This window comes from Pseudophryne corroboree, chromosome 4 (genome assembly GCF_028390025.1).
Source record: "Pseudophryne corroboree isolate aPseCor3 chromosome 4, aPseCor3.hap2, whole genome shotgun sequence".
Lineage (NCBI taxonomy): Eukaryota > Metazoa > Chordata > Amphibia > Anura > Myobatrachidae > Pseudophryne > Pseudophryne corroboree.
The window spans coordinates 332,396,499-332,420,853 of NC_086447.1; the positions used below are offsets into that span (position 1 = coordinate 332,396,499).

At 47.1% G+C, this 24,355-nt stretch overlaps 1 protein-coding gene across 8 annotated transcripts in view; it reads left to right on the plus strand.

Moving 5' to 3' along the window:
- The first annotated feature begins 476 nt into the window (after positions 1 to 476).
- The window catches only part of LOC134909493 (uncharacterized), a 37,985-nt gene continuing 14,106 nt past the window's right edge, over positions 477 to 24,355 (plus strand). For 3 of the 8 annotated variants that reach the window (XM_063916421.1, XM_063916420.1, XM_063916419.1), the window contains exon 1: positions 511 to 606. Coding sequence is in view for 1 of the 8 variants with exons in the window: in XM_063916423.1 (XP_063772493.1) it covers positions 528 to 606 (79 nt within the window). In the remaining 7 variants the exon portion in view is untranslated. Of the gene's footprint in view, positions 612 to 24,355 lie in introns of all 8 variants that reach the window. The other 5 variants (XM_063916418.1, XM_063916423.1, XR_010175952.1 and 2 more) reach the window with 4 other exon arrangements.

A 24,355-nucleotide genomic window follows, 5' to 3' on the forward strand; every position in this document is an offset into this window, starting at 1 on the left:
GTGTACAGTCCAGTGGGTCGTAGTAATCATATCAGTAAGATTAAAAGATAAGGAATAGGAGTCGATGTCCAGGGAAACACAATAAATACAATCAGAGGTTAAGGGACGGCACATATGTGCTTATGTGTGCCTAGCTTTATTAAGTTTTTAGAAGTCTGCATAGTTTGTGATTGTTATTAGTAGTATTTTTGTCATTGCAGAAGGTTAGGCTCGTTAGTGTTGTGCATTTTATGTATTAACATTCTTCACTTTTTTATATATATAGTTATGCAATTCATCACACACAGAATTGTTCTGTAGTGTGTCTTAATATTCATTTTTATATGCACACTGGTGATTTTAATGTTTACACGATTAATGCCTGCATGTTGTTGTTTGAATTTTGTATATGTATTTATGTTTCATGAGTCAGTGCACGGAGCAGTGCGCTGGCTGTGCACTGTCACCATGGTAACCTGTTCCCCTCTGTTCACAGCCTCGTCAGAAGCGGGTCCGGGTTGCGGGATGATGCGAGTTCCTGCCGTTGGATGCCACACGTGACCGGAAGCGTGGGCTCTGTGTACCGAGACAACGCAGACGTGGCGGGGGATGACGGGGTGCAGGACGGTAAGGTATTTAGAGTTGTCACTGTTGTTTTGTCACTAGTTTGCATGCAGTGTCCTGAGGAAGGGGGTTCGTCCCCCGAAACCTTGATAATAAATGCTCTTGGCTTTTTTCACTTACATTGTGCAAGACTCTGAGTGCCGCTAGTACCATCTGTTTTTATATATATATATATATATATATATATATATATATATATATATATAACCCAACAAGAAATGGAAGTTAAAATAGCTTTCTTATAATTTTACACAATTACAATTGGAATAACAATAAATGTACACAACTGGAGAATTTAAATATATGGTAGAAATTACATTTTCAATTACCCGCTAGTCTTCTAGTAGTTATGGATAAAAAAACAATATTATAATGAAACCTTTGTTTTGCAGGTAAAGGAACAGAGACAATTGAGGCTTCTCACTTTTTAGGGACTTGTGTAACTAGACCAAAGGTTCTCAAACTCGGTCCTCGGGAGCCCACACAGTGCATGTTTTGCAGGTAACCCAGCAGGTGCACAGGTGTATTAATTACTCACTGACACATTTTAAAAGGTCCACAGGTGGAGCTAATTATTTCACTTGCGATTCTGTGAGGAGACCTGCAAAACATGCACTGTGTGTGCCCCCGAGGACCGAGTTTGAGAACCTCTGAACTAGACTCTGTGTTCTTTTCTAGTCTCTCGGAGGACTTATGTGAATGTAACAAAAGATAATAGAATAATGTTTTAGTATAGTAGTTATCAGGAAGCACAGTAACTTTGTAATTTTTGGGAGGGCGTGATGGGCGCTGTTGTTAGGTGGCAATCCAGAGCAAAGATACCTGCAAACTACAGTTTGTTCTCTGGGAGATTGCCGCCTGGCAACAGCTGGTGAGCAGACTACCACACAACTGTCCGTTGCTCTGAGACCTAAACTTTTTTCATCATAGGTTTCCAATAATGTTATGTATATGACCACATTGATGACAAATTAGCCTTGTGCACAAATGTTTGTAAGAGAAGACCTTTTGAGGTACCTTCACTTTGGTAGTTCCTCTCGAAACATGGCCTTTAAGTAGTGTCAAACCTGCACTCATAATCCATTTAAATTGATAGAATATCAGAGTGTGAGGAAAATTTCCCATCCCATCAAGCTAATTGGAGGGTATAGGTGGTAAGCCTCCTCATTACAAGATTGCCAGTGTACGTGCAGATGATCAACTTGCAGCATGCATGAAAGTTTGAAGAGGCAAGACTTTGAGCAGCTTGAAAAATATCAATACCAGCCTCTACTATGTAACAAACATTGGGGCAGATGTATTAACCTGGAGAAGGCATAAGGAAGTGATAAACCAGTGATATGTGCAAGGTGATAAAGGCACCAGCCAATCAGATCCAAGATGTAAATTAACAGTTAGGATCTGATTGGCTGGTGCCTTTATCACCTTGCTCATATCACTGGTTTATCACTTCCTTATGCCTTCTCCAGGTTAATACATCTGCCCCAATGTATCCTGAAAGGGTAAAGGGTTTAGCTGTACAGTAAGGTTTTATACAGGTAATAAACAACTGCTATATATTCTAACAAGAGGGTAAGAGCCAGGTAAGTAGATAAACATGGGAAAATGCAACAGTTTGGTTCTTCATTGTTGTTTACTATCTTTAATTCCACCAAAGAATTCTACATAATGTTTTGATGTGACCCTTGAAAATAATTTGGTACCCTTCTGGGGGTTAAGAAAACGTGGGTATGAGAAAATTAATAGGGTAAGCTTAACTCCTAATATTGGAAGTGACAAAGCTAAGAGAGAACCCAGTGTCTTAGAAATAGAGTATATAAGAAAATACCCTGACGCGCTGTCACAGCAGGTGGAAAGGGTTTGTCAGGCCCCAACGATTAATAGTAGAATAAAAAATGGTACCAGCGCTATGAGTTGTTATTCTAAGTAATGCAAACACGATGGATCAATTGCATAAAAGGATTTAATTAGAATAACAATAAGCACATTATTAAAAATAATATAAAACAGATAAAAACGTTTGGCGCTATCTCTGAGAATAAAAATAGTTTGATAAACTGCTAATTAGGCCAGTGTCCACATTCAGGATCTCAGACTTTTATATAGACACAGACTTATCCTCCATATACATATGCAATCAGACAGACAGTCAGCTGGTATTACCCTGTTGATGGACTCACACACAGTTCCACGAGATGTGTGCAGTTTGCTCGCCTGTGTAGAATTTTAGTGGGTTTCCATAGATTGCTAAGCATACAGGTTAAAACAGGAGGTTGGTCCAAAGGAAAAAAAAAAAGCTCTTCGCACAGAGACAAGTCCTTATCTGGATCCGGTAGTGGTGGTATATAGTGATAGTCCTTAGTCATAGAAATAGAAATAGACATAACATCTAATTAGGAAGTCACGGTAGTCAAAGATATGAAAGGGAATCTGACAGTTAGATCATATCTCCAGGCAGGTTTTTTGCTTCTAGAATTATCTTCCTTGCTATGGTCTCCTGCCAGATGTCCATAGCTTCCATGGAGGAACATTAAAAGATTTTCCCCATTCTGTTCATGTAGGACATAGATGTCATATTGTCCAGAAAAGTGTTTCTCGGGAGGTTAATAAGACTGAAAAGTTATTTTCTCAGCTCTTAGTTCTAAAGTACTGGAAGTCTATTTTCTTTCCCTGACCATTCTCCTTGTATGTGTTGGGAGTCATCTGCCTATCCCAATGGAGACACATCTGATGTTATTGTTAAAATGAGAGGAGGGTCTTAAGATGTGTATGCACTTAACTTTCCTTATGATTTTGACTATATAGTGAAAAGTGTAAGGAAAGTTAGTGCATATCACACCGTGGGGGTCATTCAGACCTGATTGCACACTAGGTTTTTCGCTGTGCTGCGATCAGGTCCAAACTGCACATGCGTATGCACCGCAATGCGCAGGCGCGCCGTACGGGTGAAAAGCGGATCGTTGCTGAGCGATGGATTTAACAAAGAATCCATTTGCACAGCTGATTGCAAGGAGATTGACAGGAAGAAGGCGTTTGTGGGTGTCAACTGACCATTTTCTGGGAGTCTTTGGAAAAACGCAGGCGTGTCCAGTTGTTTGCAGGGCGGGTGTCTGACGTCAGTTCCGGGCCAGAACAGGCTGAAGTGATCGCAGCGACTGAGTAAGTTCTGAGCTACTCTGAAACTTTTTTGCCCCCCCCCCCCCCCCGTGTGTATAGTCCTTGTGATGCCGATGTGCGGTCCCACGGGATCAGCATCGCAAGGAAAAATAGACTGTGCAGGCAACCCAACATTCACTATATCAGCAGGGCCGGTGCCAGTCAATGTCAGGCATATGGCGCATAGTGTAATTTATTTATTTATTATTTATTAACAGTTGCATTTTACAATTGGAAACAACAGTGATAAAACAGAACTGTGTAATAAAAGAACATATGAATATTGAATAAAAGAACTTGCAGTGTGCATTCAACTCAAATTATGATGGAATTTTTAAATCCAATATTTAAGGAGGAAGAAGTGATTGTGACATTAGGGCTGCATGTCTCCCTTTATAGATTAAAGGACTTCCAGAGAGAAGGAACCCAGCTGTTTCAGATATTTCTTGGATGAAATATGCCTAATGAGCAGAGTACTTGAAATCATATCATTAGAAATGAGAACACATATGTGATGCATTCATTTATAAACACAGCTCTGAAAGTCAATCATGGTGGCATTTCAGAGCACTGCAGCTAGGTCTGAGAATTCTCACCAACTGCAGTGACCCTTAGCGGCATGTGAGAGACTGTGAGACACTACAGTGACATCAGAGCAGTGATTCTGGCCAAGCAGATAGCACAGCCGCTCTGCATGACAGCATCTGTGCCAGAGTACTGTGAAACACAACTGCTGGATGAACCGCCTAAGCTTTAAGCATTTTGGTAGCCCCTCTCAGCCCTGTTTCCAAAAACTAAGTATTCATTTACTTTTAAATGTATAACAACGTTTGATGAATATATACATCTGGCAAATAATTAATAACCTTGGTAGAGGAAGAACACACTTCACATTAGATTAAAGGCAAAGGGCGGGATGTACTAATGTACATCGCCGCCCATCGCCGCCCTGCGCCACGATGCTGATCGCATATGTACTTACATATGCGATCAGCATTGCGGAGGACAGCTCTTCCGATAAGAGCTGTCCTCTGTGATGCACAGCGGCAGCCTGACTTCCGGGATTCGGCCCCAGGAGTCAGTCTGCGCATGCGCAGGGTGATGGGGGTGGCCGCAAGGCATGCTGGGAGGGATCCGATCGGATCCCTCACACAGCGCCACGGAGAGAAGCCCATAGGCTTCTATGGACTATCGCCAGCTAAAGCTGGCGAACCCTGCCGCGGCGCTGACCTGCCGGCCGGGGGATGGTACATCAGGAAAATGCGGTAAACAGGGGGTTTGCCGCATTTTCCGCTTAGTACATCCGCCCCTGACTACATTTTGAATGAAAGAGGTGAATGAGCATTTTTAGGGAGCTGAATTTTATTTTAAAATACTGTGTACAGTATCTGCAGTTTCTGGTTCTCACAGTTGTGTTCCAGCATATACTCACTGCCAGAAAGTGAGGGAAGGGTATGCTAGTGACTTGTGCCTCCAACTTCCACCATGTCTCCCCAGACAGTGAGTGAGTCTAACTAGAACCACTGTCGAACTGGAGCATGAAGAGCCCACCGGAGAAATGCAGTGGTAGGGGCACATGATTAGAGGCTTGGCTAACTATGGTCTGGACCCCTTGATAAATATATGTATGGTAAATACTGTTAGCGCATGCTTGATAATGTAGCAGATTAATAACAGCAATGCACTGTAGAAAATACATCACAGCACTTTGCATTATAATGTAACATAATGCATATTAAGCATAATTCAAGTAAACAATCTGGAGCCTGATCCCTTCGAGGAAGTGGGATCCCATGCAGTGAGGCCCACCTCAGTGAGGTTGCCTGTACCTCTGAGGCCAGGGCCGTCTAATATTGCAAGTTATGCAGGAGCACAGGGCGCCAAGCTCTAAGGGTGCTGTCTCCTGCCGCAGCTCTGCAGATTGAGACTTCACTGACTTGTGTGTCTCACCCCAGGCTTCTGCTGCCCACCAGCAACGCAGAGTAATCCTCTTGTAGCAGCAGTTCTGTGTCTGCTGCATGCTCCTCTGCTCTGCTTTCCCCCACCAGCCCCCAGCCTCTCTCTAGGCTCAAGCAATCCAGCTCTGAATTGCCTGTGCATGTGAGCAAAGCGGTGCTGGGCTCGGTGGGTGGCAGCTTTGTCCTGGTTTGTTGTGTAGCAGCAGCTCTGTGTCTGCTACACTCCATTCCCGATGTGTCCATCTCCTCCGCTCCATTCCCCGCACCAAGCCATGGCTAATGCCTCCGACAAGCCCTACAGGGCAAAAGTACACCAATGGCATCCGCACCTCCTGCAAAAAGTGTGAGGACAGTCATCGCAGCCGTGGGGGAAAGAGGACAGAGCAGGAGCAGCAGCACAGCGTTGGGACTCTTAGGAGATGGTGCGTGGTACTACACGTGGCCACATGCCCTCAAGCACCCGGTGTGCAGACTGACTGCAGCATGTCTGCCTGAGCCCCTGGCCCTCTGAAAGAGACTTGTAACCTAGGCAGTCCCGGATCCCAGCCCCAGCACAGGGCCAGCTACAGCATCAGCACTGCAGGGATACAGGAGCAGCTTGGGAGAGCCCACTAACATTCTGGGGAAAGGAAAGCTGTGTGCCAGCCCCCTGCCAGGGTAAGTGCAGGTGTATACTTCCCCTGGCTGACTCTCTCTCATCTCTCTATTCTCTCTCTCCCTCATCCTCACTTCTCTTTCTCTCACTCTACCTCATCCTCACCTCTCTCACTTCTCTCTCGTCCTTACTTCTCTCTCTCTTGTAACATAGTTAATAAGGTTGAAAAAAGACAAGTTGTCCATCAAGTTCAACCTTTATTTAGATCCCATACTATTCTGTAAATAACCAGATATATCCATAGTTATTCAATACAATCTTTTTAATTGCTATATCCTTGAATATTTTTTTCAGTTAGAAATGTATCTGACTTTCTCTGGTAAAGAATTCCAGATCCTTACTGCCCTTACTGTGAAGAACCCTTTCATTCTTTGGGTATGAAATTTCCTCTCCTCTAACCTCAGAGGGTGTCCGCATGTCCTTTGTAAAGATCTCTTAATAAACAAATCTCCTGATATCTCCATGTATTGGCCCTTTGTATATTTATATATATTAAAAATGTCTCCTCTTAGACACCTTTCTCAAGTGTAAACATATTTAACCTAGTAAGCCTTTCCTCGTATTCCAGTGCCTCAAACCCCTTTATGAATGTTGTAGCTCGTCTCTGAACCCTTTTCAGCTCTAATATATCTTTTTTATAGTGAGGTGTCCAGAATTGTACAAAATATTCAAGGTGCGGCCGTACCTATCTCCTATATAATAGGCCAGGTCTGTGACTCTGTGCCTGGCCGTAACGCTGGGCGGAGTCACAGTGGCTGGATGCAGGGCAGGAACAGTCCCCTCCCTCGGTCCGCCCATCCCTGCCCAGTCCCCTCCCCGTCTCCGCCCAGTCCCCTCTCTCCCTCCTCCAGTCCCTGCACCCTGGTGACAGTGCAGCCGGGGACTGTAAGCAGGACTCTCAGTTACCGCTGCCGCACAGTCCGGAGGGGAATTGTGCCGTGGACGACCGCTGACAGCCGCACCCGCCCCCCCTCCCACCCGCGGCACCCACATCATCCAACACATCCACTCACGGCACACGGGCCACGCCACCCCGCACCCTCCCACCCTCGGCACCCACAGAATCTACCCCCACCCGCGGTACATGCCCCGCGCCACCCCGAAGCCTCCCACCTCCACCTGCGGCACCCACAACAGCCCACCCGTGGCACACGCCCCTCCCCCACCCACGGCACCCACATCATCCAACACATCCACCCGCGGCACACGGCCCGCGCCACCCCGAACCATCCCACCCGCAGCACCCACAGAATCCACCACATCCACTCCCCACCCGTGGCACACGGCCCGCGCCACCAGCACCCTCCCACCCGCAGCACCCCGAAGCCTCCCACCCGCGGCATCCACCACATCCACCTCACCCTCCCACCCGTGCCACCCACATCAGCCCACCCATGCCACACGCCCCTCCCCCACCCGCAGCACCCCCCACCCCTCCCACACCCGTGGCTCCCACAGCACCTACCACATTCGTCCCCCACCCGCGGCACACACCCCTCCCCCACCCGCGGCACTCCCGCTCCCCCACCGTAACACCCACAACCCACAAAACCCCCCACCCGCGGCACTCCCGCCCCCTCCCCCACCCGTTACACGCACAACCCACAAAACCCCTCACCCGCGGCACCCCCGTACCTCCCCCACCCCCATATCAAACTCTCCCCCCGCTACACCCCCACACCCTCCACCCCCACCCACCCGTGGCACCCCTGCACCTCCCCCACCCCACACCTACCTCTACCCCCCCGCACCCTCCTGCCCATCCGTTCCCACCTGAACCCCCTGCCCCTCCCCCACCCGCGGCTGCCACAGCACCCACCACATTCGTCCCCCACCCGCAGCACTCCCACCCCTCCCCTATCCGTAACACCCACAACCCCGCAAACCCCCCCGCACCATCCCCATACCCACCTCTCCCCCCCGCTACACCCCCGGACCCTCCACCCCACCTCCCCCGCCCCCATACCCACCTCTCCCCCACCGCACCCACTACCCTACCCGCGGCATCCACCACATCCGCCCCCCGCCCATGGCACACGCCCATCCCCCACCCAAGCACCCACGGCACCCACAGCATCCACCACATCCGCCCCCCTCCCGCGGCACATGTCTCTCCCCCACCCATAGCACCCACACCCGCAGCACCCCCGCCCCGTCCCTCCTCCACCCACGGCACTCCCTCCCCCAACCGCAGCACTCCCCCCTCCCCCACCCGTAGCACCTACAACCCACAAAAGAAAACTACCTCCCCCACCCCACCCCCATCTCTCCCACCTCCTACACCCACGCACCCTCCGCACCATCCCCATACCCACTTCTCACCCTCGCACCCTCCACCCCACCCCCACCCGTGGCACCTACAGCATCCACCACATCCGCGTCACACACCCCTCCCCCACCTGCTGCGCTCCCGCCCCCTCCCCCACCCGTAGCACCCCCCGCCTCTCCCCCACCCGCAGCACCCCCACCACCCACCACATCCATCCCCCACCCGCGGCACACGCCCCCACCCGTAGCACCCACAACCCGCAAAACCCCCCACCCGCGACTCTCCCCACCCGCCCCTCCCCCACCTGCAGCACCCCCGCACCCTCCATCCCACCCTCGCCGAACCCACAACATCCACCACACCCTCCTCCGCCTGCTGCACTCCCGCCCCCTCCCCCACCCGTAGCACCCCCGCACCTCCCCCATACCCACCTCTCCCCCTCGCTACACCCCCACACCCTCCACCCCCACCAGCGGCATCCACCACATCTGCCCCCACCCACTGCACACGCCCCTCCCCCACCCATTGCACCCACACCCGCAGCACCCCCCTCCCCTCCCCCACCCCCATACCCACCTCTCTCCCCCACTACACCCCCACATGCTCCACCCCACTCAGCCCTCCCACATCCGCGACACAACAGCATCTACATACCCCATCCGTGCCATCCCACACCTCCCCCACCCACAGCACTTCTGAAACCCATCACCTAAGCTCAACCCCCTGCACGTCCAAACGCACCCCCCTACATCGCCCCTCCCACACACACATCACCTCCAGACCCCTTCCTTCATCCACAGCCCCCCGCACCCACCCCTCCCCCACCAACAGCATCTACACTCCCCTTACGCAGCCGCCCCTCCCCCACCCGCAGCACCTCTATACCCCCTCCCCCACCCACAGCACCTCTGCACCCTTTCCGCCATCAGTGCCACTGCACCCACCCATCCACTACCCGCAACACCTCTGGACCCCCTCCCGCACCCACCCCACCACCACACATAGCACCTCGGACATCATCCGCAGCTGCTACAAGTGATTCCCTGAATCGGGGTGATCAGTGGCACGGATACGCACCTCCACCTCACTGAACCCACCCCCTTTCCAAACCCCCCCCCACACACACACTTAACTTCTGTGAGTATAGTTGCTACCAATGGACATTGGATTAATAAGAAACACTAATGCTGTGGCCATTATGTGTCTAAGCGACACTGTGTGTATATGCGACTCTGCTACCAGTAGCCATTGTGTGTATAAGCGCCACTGCTACCTGTGGCCATTGTGTGTATAAGTGACACTGCTACCAGTGGGCATTGTGTGTATAAGCGGAGCTGCTAAAAGTGGCCATTGTGTGTATAAATGGTGCTGCTACCTGTGGCCATTGTGTGTATAAGTGCCTCAGCTACCTGTGGCCACTGTGTGTATAAGCGCCTCTGTTACCTATGGGAATTGTGTGTAGAAGTGACCCTGCTACCGGGGGCCATTGTGTGTAAAAGCACCACTGCTACCTGTGGTCATTGTGTGTATAAACGTCTCTGCTGCCTGTGGGCACTGTGTGTATAAGCGCCTCTGCTACCTGTGGGCACTGTGTGTATAAGCGCCTCTGCTACCTGTGGGCACTGTGTGTATAAGCGCCTCTGCTACCTGTGGGCACTGCGTGTGTATAAGCGGCTCTGCTACCTGTGGGCACTGTGTGTGTATACGCGGCTCTGCTACCTGTGGGTATTGTGTGTATAAGCGCCTCTGCTACCTGTGGGTATTGTGTGTATAAGCGCCTCTGCTACCTGTGAGTATTGTGTGTATAAGCTGCGCTGCTACCTCTGGCCACTGTGTGGATACGCGGCTCCGTTACCTGTGGTCACTGTGTGTATACGCTGCGCTGCTACCTGTGTCCATTGTGTGTATACGTGGCTCTGATACCTGTGACCACTGTGTGTATAAGCTGCGCTGCATACACTAGCAGTATATACTACACTATGTTATTCATTGTGCCCTGCAGCCACTCTTCACGCCCTCACAAAGGGCTAACCAGGTAATACTCCATCTAATAACAATTATAGCACAGCTGAAGCCCGTGCAGGGGTTAACGGTTCGTAGCCTCTTGCAACGGTATTTTCTCTCTAACACCTTGCCTCTATTTATCCTCTCCCTACCACCCTGACTCTCCCTATCCTTTACCGATCGCACAGCGTTTCTGTACATTCCCTCCCCCCCCCACCGCCTCTCTATCTTTTCTCAACCGGACCCCATTTCTGTATGCCCTCTATACTGCCCTGTGCTTCTGGATCTGTTATCTACCGGCCTGCGTATGTTCAAAGGCGTGCAGGGGTTAACGGGGCATAGCCCCAAACGACGGTGTGAAGAGCGCCCGTAGGGCGCGATGAATCACCTAGTGATTTATATAATGGTAGGATTACACTCTCATCCTTTGTCTCAATTCCCTGTTTTATGCATTATAATATCTTATTTGCCCTCGTTACTCTGACATTGGGCACTGTTGTTAAATCTATTATCAATGAGCACCCCCAAATCTTTTTCTAATACCGTCTCCTCTAAGTTCTCCCCATTTAATTTGTAGGATGCATGGTTATTTTTCCAAAGTGCATGACTTTTACATTTTTCAATTTTAAACCTCATTCTCCATTTAATTGCCCAAACTTCCATTTTAAGTAAATCATTCTGTGGGGACTCTGAATCCTTGGTTGAGTTGATTACCCTACATACTTTGGTATCATCTGCAAAAATTGATACCGTACTTTCCAGACCTATTCCTAGGTCATTAATAAATATATTGAACAGTAGTGGCCCGAGTACCGACCCTTGCGGTATTCCACTGAATACAGTGGCCCAGTTGGAGAACATCCCATTCATTACAACTCACTGTTCCCTGTTATCTAGTCAATTATTTACCCAAGTACAAATGGTATTTCCTAGGCCGAGCTCTTTCAGTTTGAAAATCAGCCTCTTGTGAGGCACTGTGTCGAAGGCTTTTGCAAAATCTAAATAGACCACATCTACAGCGTTACCCTGGTCAAGATTTTTGCTCACTTTCTCGTATAAGCTAAAGTTAGTTTGGCATGACTTGTCCCTCATGAAACCATGCTGGTTCCTATTAATAACATTGGAGGTATCCAAGTACTCCTGTATGCTATCCTTTATTATTCCTTCTAATATTTTCCCCACAATTGATGTCAAACTGTCACGGTCCGGGTAATTAAACAGACATTCTTACCTCTCAAGTGCCTGTCCAAGCTGTCAGTATGCTCCAGGTCCGGTTGCTATCAGCATGGTCTGCATCCACTGCATAGTGTGGCAGATCTGCAGCCACATGTGACACAAACACAGTTTCCCTCCTAAACCAAACATGGGTGCTGCCAAGTTTGATCCGGTCATCTGATTCCAGTGAGCCTATCCTGAGAATCCTGCTGTCCAGCTGGTCATCCCAGCCAATCCTTGCACACTGGCTCCTATAAGAATGCTGGGTAAGGACTGCCTAATCACCAGTGCTATGATCGTCATACCCTGTATGGTTGTTTGCTCACAGCTGCTTCCAGGTTACCTTGGTCCAGGGGATTCCACTCTGTCCTGAGACCTGAGTTCCATCCAGCTTGCAGCTCTGCCTGGCTCATCGGTGTTCTGCCATTGATACTCAGCTCCATTGGTGTTCTGCCATTGATACTCAGCTCCATTAGTGTTCCGCCATTGATACTTAGCTCCATTGGTGTTCTGCCATTGATACTCAGCTCCTTTGGTGTTCCACCATCGATACTCAGCTCCTATGGTGTTCTGCCATCGATAATCACCTCCATTGGTGTTCCGCCATCGATACTCAGCTCCATTGGTGTTCCGCCATCAATACTCGGCTCCATCGGTGTTCCACCATCGATACTCGGCTCTATCAGTGTTCCGCCATCGATACTCGGCTCCATCGGTGTTCCGCCATTGCTCTCAAGCTACAGTGGTGCTCCACACCAATATCCAGAATCATCGGTATCCAGCTCACCTCCAGTGGTCAGTAACCTCGTGCTCATTCATATTGGGACTTCATCAGTGGTTTACACTGCATCTAAGCTGGCTGCTGTGTGCTTATTTATGATGGGACTTTATCAGTGGTTCACACTGCATCTAAAGTCTATTGTAGTGTGCTCACCCATAGAGACTTCATTAGTGGTTCACACTACATCAGATAATACATTGTGCCATTGATGTTACATTTGCTACAGCATTGCCTCAGTTCCTATGCCTATCTTACTGCATTACCTGTGATACCAATTATCTGAGTCTATTACCATCTGCCGCTATCTGTACCATCTTGCGTGCTGAATAAAAAGACTTATTTTACAATCTCCTCTGTTCTGGTCATGCCTTCGGGCCTACACTCAAGTACACCACATCCTGGTTAAGGTACAAGTACTTAATCAAAGCTCACCAGGTTCACATACCAGTCAGCTGCTACGCCTGAGATCTCTACTGGTCAGAGTCAGACCTCAGGCATGACACAAACTAACTGGTCTATAATTACCTGGATGAGTTTTGCTACCCTTTTTAAATATTGGGATTATCTCTGCTATACGCCAGTCCTTTGGTATCATGCCTGTTTTAATTGAGTTGTAGAAAATCAAATATAAAGGCCTTGCTAGTTCTGAGTTAAGCTCCATAAGAACCCTTGGGACCAGGAGATTTATTAATCTTAATTTGGTTTAGTCGCTCACAGTCTACCTCCTCACTCATATAAGTGTTAAGCAACGGTATATTATCAATACTTGTGCTATTCACTACTTCCAACATCTGGTCCTCTCTAGTAAACACAGATGAAAAAAATGCATTTAATATTTCTACTTTTAGTTTATCATCATTTATCAATACTCCCAACTCTCCTTTTAATGGTCCTATATTCTCTCTTTTTTTTTTTCTTACTTTTTACCGTTTATATACTTAAAAACTTTTTGGGATTTGTTTTACTCTCTTTAGCAATTTGCTTTTCGTTTTCTGTTTTAGCTGCTCTGATTACTTTTTTGCAAATCTTACTACATTCCTTGTAGTAGTGGAATGACCCTGCCTTCCCATCTTATTTAAATGCTTTGAAAGCACGCCTCTTTTTATCCATTACTTCCTTAATTTTCTTATTAGCCACATCGGTATTGTCTTTTAATGCAATAATTTCTAATTCTCCCTTTTTACCTGATAGGCTTCTAGAATTTAGTTTAGTTACTCCCTTTTCTTAATGTTTTTTTTTTTTTTGCTGCCGTTTCCTTGCTTATATGACTATTTACCCTTGTTACGTGATTTTCCCCTTCCCCCTTCTCAACCTCCATTATACTTAATACATACCTCATTTCTGCTCTCACTGATCGTCCCACTAATTCTTTCTAATCCCTCCCCCCAGTCACCTAGTTTAAAATATTCTCCAACTCTCTAGCCACCCTTCCCCCGAGCACTGCTGCACCTCCTCCTTGTCCTCACCTCTCTCTCTCTCTCTCTCTCACTTATCCTCACCTCTCATCATTTCTCTCTCTGTTGTCCATTCTTGTCTTCACCTCTCTCTCTCTCTCTTCCTCTCTTTCTCTCTAGTCCTCTCTCTCTCTCTCGTCCTCTCTCTCATCCTCACTGCTCTGTCTCATTTTCTCCCTCTCTCTCTCTTGTCCTCACTTCTCTCTCTCTTGTCCTCACGTCTCGCCCTCTCCTCTCTCTCATGTACTTTCTCATCTTTGCCTCACTTTTTCTCTCTTGTCCTCACTTCTCTCTCTCTTGTCCTCACGTCTCGCCCTCACCTCTCTCTCATGTACTTTCTCATCTTTGCCTCACTTTTTCTCTCTTGTCCTCACCTATCTCTCTTGTCCTCACCTCTCTCTCTTGTCCTCACCTCTCTCTCTTGTCCTCACCTCTCTCTCTCTCTCTCTCTCTCTCTTTCTTGTCCTCTTATCCCCACCTCTTTCTCTCTCCTCTCTCTACCTTGTCCTCACCTCTCTCTCTCATCCTCACCTCCCTCTCTCTCACTTGTCCTCTCTCACAACCACCTCTCTTTCTCTCATCCTCACCTGTCACTCTCATCCTCACCTCTTTTTCGTCCTCACCTCTCTCTTGTCCTCTCACCCTCACCTGTTTCTATTTCTCTCTTCCTCGATTCTCTCTCTCGTCCTCACCTCTCCCTCTCTCTCATCCCCACCTCTCTCTTTCTTGCTCACTTGTCCTCACCTCTATATCTCTCTTGTCAAAACCTCACAGCTACTTGCATAGTGGCTCTACTGTGCTGTAATGTGTATAAGGGGCTGTACAATGGCATAATGTGTATAAGTGGCTCTACTTTGGTGTAACATATAATCGGTTGCACTGTTGTGTAATATGTATAAGTGGCTTTACTGTGGTGTAACATGTATAAGGGGTTCTACTGTATGGGATAATGTGTATAAAGGGTACTGCTGTGCAGTGTAACATGTATATGGGGTACTTATGTGTGGTGTAATGTAAATAACGCACACTACTGTGTGGTGTAATATGAATTGGTTCTATTCTGTGGCTATGCCCCTATATTTTTGTCACACACTGTCCCTGTTTTAAATATGGTAAAGGAAACGGACACCCTGAGCTCCACAAAGTCTACAACCAGCCCTCTATATAATAATAATAATAATAATAATAATAATACTGTGTATATATTTAATCATGTGTATGATACAGTATTACTATAATAATAATAATAATAATAGTAATAGTAATAATAATAATAATAATAATAATTAAAAAAGAAGAAAGGGTAGTGACTAAGTGGAATAGCCTCCCATCAAAGGTGTTAAAGGCTAAGGGGTATATGCAATTACCGGCGAATTGTGGCAATTTTTCGCCCGTTTTTTAATTCGACACAATTCGACCGTCGAATTCCGGCAAGTGGGTGCCGGAATTCAACATATTCAATAAAAAACGGATTCGACAGTCCCGCTGTCGAAAAACGGCAGATTTGACGGATTTTGATCCGATTTTTTTAAAAACGGAAAAAACGGTAAAAAACCCGGAAAAAAATTGCGTGGGGTCCCCCCTCCAAAGCATAACCAGCCTCGGGCTCTTCGAGCCGGTCCTAGTTCTAAAAATCCGGGGGGGGAAATGACAGGGGATCCCCCGTATTTTTAAAACCAGCACCGGGCTCTGCGCCTGGTGCAAAAAATACAGGGGACAAAAAGAGTAGGGGTCTTCCGTATTTTTTACACCAGCATCGGGCTCCACTAGTTGGACAGATAATGCCACAGCCGGGGGTCACTTTTATACAGCGCCCTGCGGCCGTGGCATTAAATACTCAACTAGTCACCCCTGGCCGGGGTACCCTGGAGGAGTGGGGACCCCTTCAATCAAGGGGTCCCCCCCCAGCCACCCAAGGGCTAGGGGTGAAGCCCGAGGCTGTCCCCCCCATCCAAGGGCTGCGGATGGGGGGCTGATAGCCTTGAGAAAATTGAAAGAATATTGTTTTTTCCAGTAATACTACAAGTCCCAGCAAGCCTCCCCCGCAAGCTGGTACTTGGAGAACCACAAGTACCAGCATGCGGGAGAAAAACGGGCCCGCTGGTACCTGTAGTTCTACTGGAAAAAAAATACCCAAATAAAAACAGGACATGCACACCTTGAAAGTACAACTTTATTACATACATGTCGACACACACACATACTTACCTATGTTCACACGCCGACCTCTGTCCACTTGTCCAAGTAGAATCCACGTGTACCTGTGAATAAAATTTTACTCACCTGATCCAGTGTCCAGATTATAATCCACGTACTTGGCAAAAAAAAAAAAATTAACACCCGGACCAAACGGACTGAAAGGGGTCCCATGTTTACACATGGGACCCCTTTCCCCGAATACAGAGACCTCCCCGTGACTGCTGTCACAGAAAGGTCTCTTCAGCCAATCAGCGAGCGCAACGTCCTGGCACTCTGGGAAAGGGTAAACATGGGACCCCTTTCAGTCCGTTTGGTCCGGGTGTTCGTTTTTTTTTTTTTTGCCAAGTACGTGGATTATAATCTGGACACTGGATTGAGGTGAGTATAATTTTATTCACAGGTACACGTGGATTCTACTTGGACAAGTGGACAGAGGTCGGCGTGTGAACATAGGTAAGTATGTGTGTGTCGACATGTGTGAAATAAACTTTTACTCTCACGGTGTGCGTGTCCTGTTTTTATTTGGGTATTTTTTTTACAGTAGAACTACAGGTACCAGCGGGCCCGTTTTTCTCCCGCATGCTGGTACTTGTGGTTCTCCAAGTACCAGCTTGCGGGGGAGGCTTGCTGGGACTTGTAGTACTACTGGAAAAAACAATATTCTTTCAATTTTCTCAAGGCTATCAGTCCCCCATCCGCAGCACTTGGATGGGGGGGGACAGCCTCGGGCTTCACCCCTGGCCCTTGGGTGGCTGGGGGGGGACCCCTTGATTGAAGGGGTCCTCACTCCCCCAGGGTACCCCGGCCAGGGGTGACTAGTTGGATATTTAATGCCACGGCCGCAGGGCGCTGTATAAAAGTGACCCCCGGCTGTGGCATTATCTGTCCAGCTAGTGGAGCCCGATGCTGGTGTAAATAATATGGGGGACCCCTACTCTTTTTGTCCCCCGTATTTTTTGCACCAGCCCCAGGCGCAGAGCCCGGTGCTGGTTTTAAAAATACGGGGGATCCCCTGTCATTTTTCCCCCCGGATTTTTAGAACCAGGACCGGCTCGAAGAGCCCGAGGCTGGTTATGCTTAGGAGGGGGGACCCCACGCAATTTTTTTTCGGATTTTTACCATTCCATTTAAAAAATAATAATAATAATAATAATAATAATAATAATAATATTTTTAAATATATAAATAATACTTGTGCCTCCAAAATAGACAAACCAAGTACCTAATCCCTTCTAATATAAATAGATATGCTATCACCAAAAAAAAAAAACACAAAAACAAACATGTTTTAAAAAAATTTTTATTAGATTCCGCCACCAAAGTGTGGCGGATTGAAAATGACGAATTTACTGTCTAAAAGCACTGTTGTCGAATTTCCAACCTTCAATTGAATATACTTTTGGCGAATTGCCGCATTTGTACCATTGCAGAAATGTCGAATTTGACAAATGTCGAATTTCAAAAAGTCGAATTTGGAAAGTCAGTTTTTTTGACGGAAAGTACTGAATTGCATTGTCGAATTATTTTTTTTGGCGAAAATGTCCCGTTTTTCGACATTTTCGGGAATTCGACCGCAATTGCATATACCCCCATGGCTTGGTTTTTTTTTTCTTTTACTGTGGAGGCGCGTGTGTGTGTGTGTGTGTGTGTGTGTGTGTGTGTGTGTGTGTGTGTGTATTTATGTGAATCATGTGTTTTATTTTATTTTTTATCTACAGATTCCCTTGTGTCATTGTTACATTATTACCTGTACTCTCGATATTTCACACACAGAGTAAATGACAGTTATGTAACGTGAGAGTTTATTCCACCAAGTGGCGCCAAAATCTATATCCGCTTACCAAAAAATGAGGCTCAAGCAGGCCTGGTCTAAGGGCCAGTCCAACCCTGACTAGAGCTGTAACCATCTAGTGAGTAACATTTATGAAGGTTTATACAGTCATTCCTGGAACAGATATAATTTATCTACAAAACATATTAATAATGTCTGGATTCTCATGAGTCATGTACTGCATCTTAGAATTGGAACCTGTAGAAAGAAGATACAGTATACTGTACTGTAGTAATGTTTCCAATAATGTTTTTGCATAGTATGGCATATACTGTGCATGTCTTTTGGAAGGAGATGTGCTGGCTTATTTTCCGCACACCTGACAATTGGTGACTACATAGATCAACATAAATAGGCTTACTGGTCTCCCCACCAGAGAACAATTGCCAAAGTGAACATCTGTGTACAAATGAATGACATTTGTGTTATGGGAGACAAATATGTTTCTCACACCAAGAAGAAGTCTTTGAATCTAGTAATAAACCCTTAGGGGTTTGTCCTCTGTTCTTTAATAATAACAAGCATCTGGATACATTCGGGGACATGAATAACAGTAAGACTTGGCTAGTTTGTCTCAGCCAGAATAGTCTGGGAATACAAAACATCTGCTGACAGGAACAATTATTTTTTCTGGACACCAAGATAACAGTCTGCCCATAAACTCCAACAGTCATTGAGAAGGGCTAGATTAAAATGATCAGAAATTCCCTTATCTGTCTGCTTTCACATGCATGCACCCTTCCCACAAAAAGGAACGTATTAGGAAGGAAGGAAGAGGACAAGTTAAAGAGAATGCTTAGAAAATGGATTCATTTGCTAACAATTGCTAGTTTTCAGGATGTGGAAGTTAAGCGGTTATATAGGACATCATTAGGATTGGACATTTTTTAGCAGCATAATTACCAAAGTCCAAAATAATCCATTTAAGCACAGTTTCATTTACAAAATATCACTTGCAATTTATTTTTCTTGACCCGTTTGTCAAATAACAAATCTAAAGGTCAGTAAGTGAAGAGGGTCTAATTCAGATCTGATCACAGCAGCAAATTTGTTAGCAAATGGGCAAAACCATGGGGGTCATTCAGACCCGATCGCACGGTAGCTTTTTTTGCAGTGGTGCGATCATGTCCGAATTGCGCATGTGTATGCTCCGCAATGCGCAGGCGCGTCGGCCTGCGGCGACAGGGATCGCCAGACAGCGACAGAACTAATGAAGAAAGCAATCGCACTGGCGATCGAAAGAAGATTGACAGGAAGAGGCCATTTGTGGGTGTCAACTGACCATTTTTAAGGAGTGTCCAGGCGAATGCAGGCGTATCCAGCCGTTTCAAGGGAGGGCTCCTGACGTCAGCTATAGGCTGGATCATCGCAGGGGCTGAGTAAGTCCTGAGCTGTGCAGAGACTGCACAAACTTTTGTTTACGCAGCACTCTGCACAAGCGATCGCACCCCTGCAAAGCATTTACCCCCGCCCCCTGTAGGCAGCGATTACCTGATCGCAGCACTGCTAAAAACTGCCTGCGTGCAATCAGGTCTGAATCACCCCCCATGTGCACTGCAGGAGGGGCAGATACAACATGTGCAGAGAGAGTTAGCTTTGGGTGGGTTATATTGTTTCTGTGCAGGGTAAATAATGGCTGCTTTATTTTTACACTGCAATTTAGATTTCAGATTGAGCACACCCCACCCAAATCTAACTCTCTCTGCACATGTTATATCTGCCTACCCTGCAGTGCACATGGTTTTGTCCATTTGCTATCAAATTTTCTGCTGCGATCAGGTCTGAATTAGGCCCATAATGCCAACATTCATCATGTAGACAATTATGAAATTTCCAATAAAAAGAAAAAAGAAGACGTATAGTGCGCTGAATAGCTGCCTAATAACGGTTTAGTGATAAAAAGGTGTCATCACACACCCAGAAACAATATCCAAAGAAAAAATATATCACCAAGCTGTCTTCAGGCGCTGACAGAATTCACATATACAGTAAATGCTTCTGGAGGACAAGTTTGTAATCAACTTTTTACCCTCAAACATAAGACACAAAAACACAATAGTGTGATACTGTTTACATTCAACCAGATTTTCATATGTAATGTAGGTAGAATCCGTACCATATGGTGTTGTCTACCCTTAAGTAGACAATCTGCGCATAAATGGGAGAGGATTTGATCCTTATTGAAACTCCACCTTTTCATCCATACATTTCTCCATTGTTAGATTTCATGAAGGAGATATAAACAAATATGGTGTAATACCGCTTTTTAATGTAAATAATAAAAACCAAAGTACATGACTGGACTCTCACCATAGGGAAGAAAAAACAAGGCAGAATGTAATTATAACCAGGCGTCCCCAGCACCTCGCGATTCCTCCTATGGATCCGTTCCAGACACCTGTCCCCACACAGCTTGAGCCAATGCGTTTCAATACTTTCAAGTGTCTTTTTCAAGAAGATACTTGAAAGTATTGAAACGCGTTTTTTTTCTTCCCTATGGTGAGAGTCCAGTCATGTACTTTGGTTTTTATTATTTACATTAAAAAGCGGTATTACACCATATTTGTTTATATCTCCTTCATGAAATCTAACAATGGAGAAATGTATGGATGAAGAGGTGGAGTTTCAATAAGGATCAAATCCTCTCCCATTTATGCACAGATTGTCTACTTAAGGGTAGACAACACCATATGGTACGGATTCTACCTACATTACATATGAAAATCTGGTTGAATGTAAACAGTATCACACTATTGTGTTTTTATGTCTTATGTTTGAGGGTAAAAAGTTGATGACAAACTTGTCCTCCAGAAGCATTTATATGTGAATTCTGTCAACGCCTGCAGACAGAATTATGAAATTTAGACATATTGTCCCTGGTGACCCAGTGGTGACTTGCCTGTTCCGGATGGCTGCAGTGGTTCCAGTGGCATCTTCTGGGTTCTAGTAGTCATGTTGGAACCCAGCTGGGTTCCAGCACTTCTAGGTCAGGCCTCCAATCCTTCAGCGTTCAGGTGTGAATTTCCCTGATATCCCTAACCGTAATCCATTCTGCTAACCCTTCCTCTAATGCCTAACCCTAACCCCCCCCTCCCCAGCCTAATTGTAACCTCCCCCTAGTGCTTCACACTAATGCTGACATTCTGAGAATAATGACATTTCACCTGTTATCATTCTGAGAATGTTGACACATTAGCTTTGACATTTTACCAACGTTGACATCATAACTGCATTGTTATGAATGTTCACATTGTTTTTGTACATCTTTTGATTGCATTCCAGTGAGGAGTAGGTAGGAAATAGTATTGGCAAATGAGGAGTACTGTGTATGTAGTCATAGGCAAAGGCATGTAAAATAATTTATGGAACTTCTGTTAATAGACATGGAGAGAGTAAATGGAAGCCTACCAAATTATAGTCTATGCATTGTGAGTGCAAAACAAGAGACAAGAAAGTGGTGAAAGTTAAGAAACACCACATTAGGACACTAGCACACTGGTGCTGCACGTACAGGGGTAGATTGGGAATGTAAAGAGACCAGGGGGGGGAAAATCTGAAAGTGGTTTCATATAGGTTTGACCAATGCGGGTGTAATATGTGTTGCCGGCAGTCGGGCTCCCGGCGACCAGCATACCGGCGCCGGAATCCCGACCGCCGGTATACAAACAGCTGGGCAAGCGCAAATGAGCCCCTTGGGGCTCGCTGTGCTCACCACGCTGTGTGCACGGTGGCACGCTACGTGCGCCACACTATCTATTCTCCCTCCAGGGGGGTTGTGGACCCCCAAGAGGGAAAAAAGTTGTCGGTATGCCGGCGGTCGGGATTCCGGCGCTGGTATGATGGTCGTCGGGAGCCCGGCCGCCGGCAACCTGAAGACCACCCGACTAAGGCTACTGTATGCTGGGCCAATACAAATGAAGACAGTTAGTCCTAGCAACAACAGAACATATAGCGCATCCTAGTGACCTCCATAAAATTAATTGTCCTAGTGTCCACAATGAATACAGTGGGCATCTATGTGGCCACCATATAACATAGAAGGTATCCCAGTGATCAGAATACAGAGAACATATCCATGACCACTATACAATACAGAGAGCATCCACTTTACTGTCAGAGAGAACAGAGAACATCCCGGTGAACACTATACAGTTCATAAAGCATACTCAATTACATACAAAACATTGACTATCCCAAAGACAGTAACACAGTACATTAATCATCACACATGCAGATGTGGCGTCTTACATCTTTGTTCCCAGTGTGGCATTCAGACATCCTAGTTGCAGCATGTAAATACCTGTGTTTGCATGCTAAGGAGCAAGAGAATCCACACACATCTGAACCGCTGGGTGGCAAATGCTCCACTGATGAAAACTACAGTGCTGAATACAAGCCTGTAGCAGTGGATGGTGATCTGAGACAGACAGGCCAATCACATACAGTACACTGCAGTACAGAGGCGTATCTACCTATTGGCCAGGATGGCACTCACCAGGGGCATCAGTCGAGGAGGGGGCGCCACCCGACGGTGCCACCCGCAGCCAGGAGGTAGATAAACTTCGTACCTTTGTTCCCCTTCCTCTGGCAGTTCCTCACCCGCCCCGGCATCAACCACGACAGGCAGCAGCTGGAGCCACTGTAAGGCGCCAGGGTCCGGCGCCGCGCCGCATTACAATAAAGAAAACTCTGCATAAACTACAGCTCACAGCAGCCCTTGCTGCCAAAGCTCACAGAAGCATGGGCTGCTGGGAGCTATAGTTTATGCAGTGTTTCTTTATTGTAATGCGGCGCGGTGCCGGACCCCAGTGCCTACCGTGGCTCCAGCTGCTGCCTGCCGTGGTTGTTGCCGGGGTGTGTGAGGAACTGCCAGGGGAAGGGGGAACAAAGGTGCTGCCTCTACAAATACATATATATATATATATATATATATATATATACTGCTCAAAAAATAAAGGGAACACTTAAACAACACAATGTAACTCCAAGTCAATCACACTTCTGTGAAATCAAACTGTCCACTTAGGAAGCAACACTGATTGACAATCAATTTCACATGCTGTTGTGCAAATGGAATAGACAACAGGTGGAAATTATAGGCAATTAGCAAGACATCCCCAATAAATGAGTTGTTCTGCAGGTGGTGACCACAGACCACTTCTCAGCTCCTATGCTTTCTGGCTGATGTTTTGGTCACTTTTGAAAGCTGGTGGTGCTTTCACTATAGTGGTAGCATGAGCCGGAGTCTACAACATACACAAGTGGCTCAGGTAGTGCAATTCATCCAGGATGGCACATCAATGCGAGCTGTGGCAAGAAGGTTTGCTGTGTCTGTCAGCGTAGTGTCCAGAGCATGGAGGCACTACCAGGAGACAGGCCAGTACATCAGGAGACGTGGAGGAGGCCGTAGGAGGGCAACAACCCAGCAGCAGGACCGCTACCTCCACCTTTGTGCAAGGAGGAACAGGAGGAGCACTGCCAGAGCCCTGCAAAATGACCTCCAGCAAGCCACAAATGTGCATGTGTCTACTCAAATAATCAGAAACAGACTCCATGAGGGTGGTATGAGGGCCCGACGTCCACAGGTGGGGGTTGTGCTTACAGCCCAACACCGTGCAGGCCGTTTGGCATTTGCCAGAGAACACCAAGATTGGCAAATTCGCCACTGGCGCACTGTACTCTTCACAGCTGAAAGCAGGTTCTCACTGAGCACATGTGACAGATGTGACAGAGTCTGGAGACGCCAAGGAGAACGTTCTGCTGCCTGCAACATCCTCCAGCATGACCGGTTTGGCAGTGGGTCAGTAATGGTGTGGGGTGGCATTTCTTTGGGGGGCCGCACAGCCCTCCATGTGCTCGCCAGAGGTAGCCTGACTGCCATTAGGTACCGAGATGAGATCCTCAGACCCCTTGTGAGACCATATGCTGGTGCGGTTGGCCCTGGGTTCTTCCTAATGCAAGACAATGCTAGACCTCATGTGGCTGGAGTGTGTCAGCAGTTCCTGCAAGACGAAGGCATTGATGCTATGGACTGGCCCGCCCGTTCCCCAGACCTGAATCCAATTGAGCACATCTGGGACATCATGTCTCGCTCCATCCACCAACGCCACGTTGCACCAACTCCAGGAGTTGGCAGATGCTTTAGTCCGGGTCTGGGAGGAGATCCCTAAGGAGACCATCCGCCACCTCATCAGGAGCATGCCCAGGCATTGTAGGGAGGTCATACAGGC